This window comes from Myotis lucifugus, unplaced genomic scaffold (assembly GCF_000147115.1).
Source record: "Myotis lucifugus unplaced genomic scaffold, Myoluc2.0 scaffold_181, whole genome shotgun sequence".
Classification (NCBI taxonomy): domain Eukaryota; kingdom Metazoa; phylum Chordata; class Mammalia; order Chiroptera; family Vespertilionidae; genus Myotis; species Myotis lucifugus.
In genome coordinates this window covers 679,197-687,017 of record NW_005871229.1, presented here as the reverse complement: position 1 = coordinate 687,017, position 7,821 = coordinate 679,197, and the positions used below count along the sequence as shown (strand labels likewise).

Here is a 7,821-nt window from a genome sequence, read left to right as displayed (position 1 = left end):
GCCAAGGCCTTGACCCCTAGGGCCTGAGAGAACGGGCCTGCCTCGGCCAGAGGAGGCCTGCAAGCTTACAGTAACGGTGTCTGAGGAGGGGACAGAGACGGGAGGGACCTCTGCTGGGTGGGCAGGCGCTGCCCTCACCCCAGGGGTCTGGGCTGGGGGCTGCACCCGCAGTATTTACATATGATACAGGACAGGGGCCCAGGGGCTCGGCCTGGCCTAGTCCTCTCCGGCCTGGGGAGGTGGCCAGGGGCCCACCCGCCAGCCGTTTTGTTCTCAGCTGGTGGGGGCGCCTGGCCCTTGGCCCCCTGCGGCCTGGGGCTTCACATTCACAAACCTAGAAATAGTTTAAAAAACAGTTTCTTTAAAAAAAAAAGGGGGGGGCAGAGCAAAGGAGGGAGCATGAGAATAGAAACTCGGTGGCGACCCGGCCCTCGCCCGCTCCAGCTGCACAGACGGAAGCCTCTGCTGGGTCCCGGGGCGCCGCCGAGGGAGGGGGGCGACCGGCTAATCCAAAATAAATAAAAGCGGGAGGCGGGGGGGCCAGGGCGGAGGAGGGGGTTAGTAGGGGAGCCAGGCTGTCTGGGGGCAGCAGGGCAGGGGCCGGGCCCGGGCAGGAGTGGGGGGCAGGCAGTAGCGTCCGAGTCGCGGGGAGGGGGCGGCGGCTGCGGCTGAGGTGTCCCGGCCCCTCGCTGGCTCACTCCTGGTCCTCAGTCAGCTGCAGGGGGGGCGCTGAAACACAGGGAGGCTGTGGGTGCCCCGAGGCGTCCTGCCCCCGTAACCCTTTACCCCCCTCTTCGGGGCCCCCAGAACACAGATCCCCCCTCCAGGCCTCCTTCCCATTTCCCATCCAGGTGAGCTCTGTTCGCATGCCTGGCACTTGGGGTTCCCAGTTGTGGCAGCTCCTTCCCTAGATTGGAAGCGGCTGGATTTATTCCAGTGTCACCTTCTCAGAGATGCCTTCCCTGAGCCCCTCACACAATCTAGAACGATCTCACTGGCTTTAAAAAACGATGAACTTGTTTTAGGGTTTCAAGCCACTTTTTTAAACCCTCACCCGAGGGTATGTTTATTGATTTGAGAGAGAGAGGAACAAGGATGCGAGAGAAACATTGACCAGCTGCGGCCGGATCCGCCCGACGGGGATTAGACCCGAAACCTGGGTGTGTGCCCTGACGGGGAATCAACCCAGCAGTCTCCAGGACGACACCCCAACCAACCAGGCCACCGGCCAGGGCTCGCTGGTTTTTGTCTGTTACACGCCCCCGTTCCTGGAATACTGCTCAATAGCTGTTTGAGTGAATGAATAAAACCCGAAAGGTCACTGGCTCATGTGCCCCCCCCCCCCCCCCCCGCCCGGCCATACACTGCATGTTGGCTCTGTGCCGTGTGCCCCAGTCACAGGACCTGCTCCAGCTGCTGAGTAACGCCCGTGTATGCACACACCCACAGTTAGCCACTCGCCTCTGGATGGGCAATTCAGTTATTTGCAGTTTTAAAAATAAATGCCTAGAAGTGGAATCAGTGGGTCAAGGGGATGAATGTTTAAAGTGTGGGTAGAGCCCTAGCTGGTTTGGCTCAGTGGATAGAGTGTCAGCTTGTAGACTGAAGGGTCCCAGGTTCAATTCCAGTCAAGGGCACATGCCTGGGTGGTGGGCTTGATCCCCAGTAGGGGGCGTGCAGGAGGCAGCCGAGATCAATGATTCTCTCTCATTAATGTTTCTCTCTCTCTCTCACCCTCTCCCTCTCCCTCTCCTTCTCCCTCTCCCTTCCTCTCTGAAATCAATAAACATATATTTTAAAATAATAATAAAGCCTGGGTAGGCACTGCCAGGCTGCCTTCTGGGAACCCTGAACCTATCTGCACCGTTTCCCTTACACCCTCATCGGTGCTGGCGTCAGCAATCTGTAACAGATCTGTGCCTGCTACTGTTTTCAGTTCCTGCTACTGTTTTCAGTTCTATTAGCGGCTTTTCATGTTCCTCGACCATTGCTGGTATGAAGGTCTGACCCCCACTGGACGAAGGGCTCCATGTCCCAGGCTGGGCTCCCGGGACCAGCCTTCCCAGGTCCATCCCCGCCCAAGGCCCCTGCACCTCCTCACCTCTGGCCACCTGTCTCCTGCTTCAGTGGTACCCATTGGTGAAAGCTGTGGCAATCAAGGGGCCCTGGGAAGACAAGAGTTGACTCCTAGGTTCGGGGGAGCAGAGAAAGCCCAGGCCTTCTCTCCCGCAGGACACAGAGGTGCGGCTCAGCCCTTCCCGGCCCTGCCCGCGTTCCTCCCGCTGCAGACCCACTGAAAGGTCCCCCAGGCGGCCGGGACTGCGTGTAGCCATGTAAGCAGCGCCCTTGTTAAAACGAGCCCACCCTCCCTGTGCAGGAATCAGCCTCCGTTGGGGCAGAGATGGTGAGTCTTATTGGCACAATATCCCCAGTGCCCGGCGCACAGCGGCCATCGTTTAACGCCCACGGAATGAATGAGGACTCCTGTCCTCCCTCTTGGCGACACTCATTCACTGGCCCTCGCCTCCCTCTGCCCCGCAGACAGGCAAGGCCTTTCCCTCCTCCAACTTTGGGGGTCCTCCAGGACCAGCCACTCACCCCAAGACTGTGGCCGAAGCCGGTGCTGGGGGCGGGGCTGGCAGCACTGATGTAACTGCTGACCCCCGAGTCCTGGTTGGCTGCCCCATAGAGCTCAGCCATGGGGCCGGGGCTGGTGGTCCCCAGGAAGCCCCCTGTGCGGCTGGGGGTGGAACCTGGAGGGGGAGCCATCGTCCAGGGGTGAGAGCCTGGCAACCCAGAAAGAAGACAGTGATAGCCCTGGAGCCTTCACACGGTCGCACCCACCCTGACCGTGACCCCTCCCTCTGCCTCATCCCATCAGGGCCTGGGGGTCCACCTCCTGGAGGTCCCCCAAGTCCATCCACCCCACCAGCCCTAGCGCAGGCCCCATCATCTGTCGGACCACTCGGCGGCCTCCTCACTGATCTCTAGGCCTCCTTCCTGAGCCGCTTCACGCCTTTCCCTGCGTAGCCTGTGCGTTTTCTAAAGTCACGTCCCTCCACTGCTTAAACGCTCAGTGCCTTCCCAGGACCTGGCCCCGCCTCCCTCTTTCTCCCACACCCATTCCTGTACTCCGCACACAAAGCCTTTGCACATGCTGTTCCCCCTGCCGGGAACTCTGTTCCTCCTCTTTGCCTTCAAATTGAAAGTGAAGTCCTTCCTCCCAGATGCCTTCCTGAGGCCTGGGAGCACCTCTGTACCCGCCTCCCCCAGAGGAGCAGTATCCCCCTTCAGAATCACCGCCTTCTTAATGCTTGACGCCCCCCAGCCTTCAGGCTCTGAGGACAGAGAGCGGCCGGCCTTCCTCCTGGCTGGCTCGCCAGGTGCTCAGCTAACCCTTGATGAATAAATAGTAAACCCCTCTAAAAAGGGGTGGTGGTGGCTGCCTCCCCCCCTCTAGACTTCTCTGCCCCCTGCACCCCCTCCCTTGCTTCCTGCACCCCAGAAGGCCTTACCTGTTCCTCGAACCACAGCTGCTGCCGCCGCCGCCGCTGCCATTGGTCCGTAAGCGGTGAGAGGAATGGCTGGAAGGAAAGGGGCGGGCACTTCAGAGTGGCAGGTGAGGGGACAGACCTCACCCCACCGCAGGGGGCAGTGCAGCCCCAGGGTCAAGGCAGAAAGGGCTCCCTGAGGCCGCACCCGTGCCCTGCATGCCCTGACCGGCGGAATGGGTGGACACAGGTGGGAGAGAGGATGGCGGCCCAGCCCTCGGGTCAGCCTCTGCTCCCCCTGGACTCAAGGGACACACGGGAACCACCCCACACTCAGTGGGGGTGGGGGGGTGGGGAGGCACCTCAGCCTGAGCTGCTCTGAGCGTTGCCCACAGCTGCCCCTGCTCCAGTGTCCTTGGCCCAAAAGGAGCCCCCAGCCCAAAGGAAATGGGAGGTTTTGTCCCTCTTCCCAAGCTGGAGCCAGTGACTGACTGACACGGGCCTTTGCCTCAAGGTGCAGGTGACCGAGGTGCAGGCCCAGATCGCCCTGTGTGACCGGCTGAGCCCCAGTGCAGTGGAGGCCACACTTCTGCTCTGCTCCTTCTGCTGCCGGGCCTGTCCCTCTCCCCTCTCCTGAGAGCATGTCCTCCATAAACTGTGCATCCAATGTCTTGCCTCAGGGCCCCCCTGGCCACAGCCAGCCAGAAGCAAGCTCCGCCTCCCCCAAATCCTCTCAGCCCCTCCTCGGACCCCCTCCTCAGACACAGGGATCTTGCGATTCCCTTTGCTTGCAGTTGAGAGCCTGGCAACCCAGAAAGAAGACAGTGATAGCCCTGGAGCCTTCACACCGGTCACACCCACCCTGACCGTGACCCCTCCCTCTGCCTCATCCCATCAGGGCCTGGGGGTCCACCTCCTGGAGGTCCCCCAAGTCCATCCACCCCACCAGCCCTAGCGCAGCACCTCCACCTGCACCTCCACAGTGCCTAGCACCCTGCCTGGTACACAGCAGGTGTTTAATAAACGTCCACTGAAGGAGAAGGGACCACAGCGTAAAGAACAGGTTGGCTGGAGCCTGGAGTTCCCGGGACCAGGGTGAGCGCCCCCTGCTGCTTGGCTTTGTCACTGCAGCCCCAGAGAGGCTGCAACTCTGCCCAGAGCCAGGTCTGCAGAGTTGGCTTTTGCCCTCAGGAACATTGGTCTCCCATCCTAAGATGCGCCCCTTGGGGCTGTTTGAGTCACCCTAACCCTGAACTAGAACTGGGCCTGGGGCTAGGGATCCCTGAAAAGGCCCCTGAAATTCCTGGTGTGGCCATTGGGCTGGGAATTGAAGTCTGGGACAGAGCAGCTCCCACGTGTAGAGGAGGCTTGCTGAAGAGCTTCACATAGTCAGCTTCTTCTCACTCAGCTGTCACCTCCTCCGAGAAGCCTTCCCTGACCACTCTCACTACCGCCGCACCACATCTCCGTTTTGTCCTCCTGGGATGTCTCACCCTCTGAAAGTGTCTTATTTACTTGTTTGCTTGCTTATTGCTTCTCCGGCCACAGCTCCAGGAGGGAGGACCTTCTCTAACTCACTCACTCTGTATCTGCACAGCTTGGAACAGCATCTGACATGATGGATGTCTAGTAAATGCATAACCGAAACGCCCGCGTCTTCTGAAGGCAAGAGAAAAGTTCAGGCCCCAGACTTCTAGGATGGACCCCTCCCCGCCAAGACACCCGAGGGGGCGTTTCTCCCCTCTGTTCTTGGGGGGCAGGGGCTGGACTCTGAGGTCTGTTCTCAGGCACCTTCAGGTGTTCCCACAAGGCAACGCGTGTGGCCAGTCCGCGAACATGCTTCTCACCACTGAGCTCACTTGTCTACTAAGCATTTGTCTCCTCTCTGGACTGCAAGTTCTGTGACCGCAGGCCCGGCAGTGTCCCACACAGTAGGTCCGCAACACAGCAGTGTCCCACACAGTGGGTCCGCAACACAGCAGTGTCCCACACAGTGGGTCCGCAACACAGCGCTCCTCAATGAGAAAAGACCCCTTTCTGTCTCCCCCATTGCTGGTCAAACCCCGACTCCACTCAGGGAAGAGCCTCTATCACCCCCACCTTCAGGATTCTCTACTCCCTCCCCTTTCTACACCCCATGTTTCCCTTCCCCCTTCTCCACGTGGGGGGGCCCTTGAGCACCCCTTGGAAGGAAGGTCTCCTCGAAAGCAGCATCCATCCTCCACGCATGGCAGGTTGGGGGAGTCCGGGGTGCGGGGGGAGAAGCAGGTTGAGCAGAGAAACCCCTTGCAGCCCATCTCATCTGTAAGCGCCTTCCCTTCCCCTCGGCCTGGCCCCCAGCTCGGAGTTAAGCTGATGGGTCCACATGAAAGCGGCAGTCGGAGAAATGGCTAGTGGCCACTTGCCCCGAGTCCCCAGTGGGCACCCAGAGGCCTGGGTTTGCCCTGAATAGGTCTCCTTTGGCCCGCAGTGGTTCAAAAGTTTAGAATTTGTTGCCAACATTTGAAAATACAGTGGAACCTTGTTTCTCAAACATCTCGCTTCCTAACCTGACAACCCTTTGGTGCTGATACCTGTATGATCAACCACGCATCTCTCAAGTGACAAGCAAAGGAGAGAATGTTCGAACGAGTCAGTTTACCACTGTTAACATCTCAGGACATTGTGCTGTAAATATTTTCGTGTGTTTTTTTTTTTTTTGCTTTTGTTGCTGCTTATAATTATTGTGAAATTTTCATTTTTTACTATATACTTCCTCTCCTTTTTGTTAAATTTTCATTTCCATTTCACGTTCTTTTTGTTTTTAAAGTGTTCATTTATAGATTAGATATTCTAACAGACATGTACTGTACAGAAAAAAGGTTAAAACAGGGAATCCTTTGGGGGTCTGGAACGGATTAATTCAATTACATGATTGCTAAAAATGATTTGGTTTTTCAACAGCCTTCGGAACAAATGAAGTTTGAGAAACGAGGTTCCACTGTAATTGGAAAATTCATTCGAAAGCAAAGGCCGGGTTTCTGGCTTCTCTTGGAAAATGAGATCCAAATGGACTGGGTGTGCACCCCCTCCCCGCAGGGGTCAGCCGGGGCGTGGCGTGCAGGCGAGCCACCCGTTTGCCCAAGTCCCCACCTGGCCCGTTCTGCTCTGAGTCTGAGACCCTGGCTTCTTCACCACTGGGTCTCGGAGCCTGCATGGTGCGTGACATGGGAGGCGCTAGAGAAATATTTGCCAAATGGATGAATGAGTGACTTTGCCTCCATCTGCTGGGCTTGGCCCTATGCTCCACCCTAAAGGCCGTGTAGCCACACAGACTGGCCAGTGCCCAGGCATCTCCACAGCGGGAGGGCTGGCGGGCAGGAGAAAAGGGCCCCCCATCCCTCCCCCGGGGAAGGTTCCTGAGGCCTTCTCTTCCCCCCACGTGGCCTGCGAGGCGTACGAAATCCGAGCAACTGACCTGTGAGCTCGGGGAGGACTGGGGCGCTTGGGAGAGGGGTCCGCTCTACACGGAATTCTAAAATGAAACGTAAAACAGCTTAGGAAGGTGCAGGGGAGGCCCCTCGGGCATGGGCCGGGGGGACAAATGCACCCACAGGGACACTGGGTGGGGGGACAGGCCATGCACAGGACCCGAGAGCTGGGGATGGGGAGAGCACGGTCCCAGCAGGCCAGGGTGGGGGAGGAGACACAGACACACAGAGAGACAGACAGACGCAGAAAGAGTGAGGAGAGTTGCCACCTATACCCTGGGCACGGGCAAAGCTGGGCTGCCATTCCTGGTGTTTCTTTTTTTATATATATTTTTATTGACTTCAGAGAGGAAGGGAGAGGGAGAGACTCAGAAACATCAATGATGAAAATCACTGATTGGCTGCCTCCTGCACACCCCCTACTGGGGATGGAGCCAGCAACCCAGGCATGTGCCCTGACCAGGAATCGAACCATAACCTCCTGGTTCATGAGTCAAGGCTCAACCACTGAGCCAGTCTGGGAAGGAGGAGCTGGGGGAACAGCGTTGGTAAAGCCATGACCTAGAGCAGGTCAGGCTCAGGTGGGCTGCCCGCTCCAGAACTCTCTAGTCGAGTCACCTGAGCAAGCCGCCTCTCCCCTCTGAGCCCACTTCCTCACCTACACACGGGAGGTCAGCCCGCCCCCCGAGAGCGCTGTCAGGGTCAGACAGCGGGATGTGCACATGGGCCGCCCGAGGCCAGTGAGGCACGTGCTTCGGGACCCTCTAAAAATAAGGCCAAGAAAGCAAGAGCCTTGTAAAAATGTGATATTTCAAAGAAAACAACGCTGAAAAGTCATCGTGGGAGAGGTCCAAACTTGG

At 58.2% G+C, this 7,821-nt stretch overlaps 1 protein-coding gene across 1 annotated transcript in view; it reads right to left on the bottom strand.

The window, feature by feature from the left end:
* Positions 1-672: 672 nt before the first annotated feature.
* MSI1 (musashi RNA binding protein 1) overlaps positions 673-7,821 on the bottom strand; it is a 21,747-nt gene continuing 14,598 nt past the window's right edge. The window contains 5 exon segments of the mRNA XM_023760411.1: positions 673-729; positions 2,102-2,165; positions 2,599-2,786; positions 3,516-3,584; positions 6,949-7,005. Of these exon segments, the coding sequence (XP_023616179.1) occupies positions 2,124-2,165; positions 2,599-2,786; positions 3,516-3,584; positions 6,949-7,005 (356 nt within the window). The 3' untranslated portion in view covers positions 673-729; positions 2,102-2,123.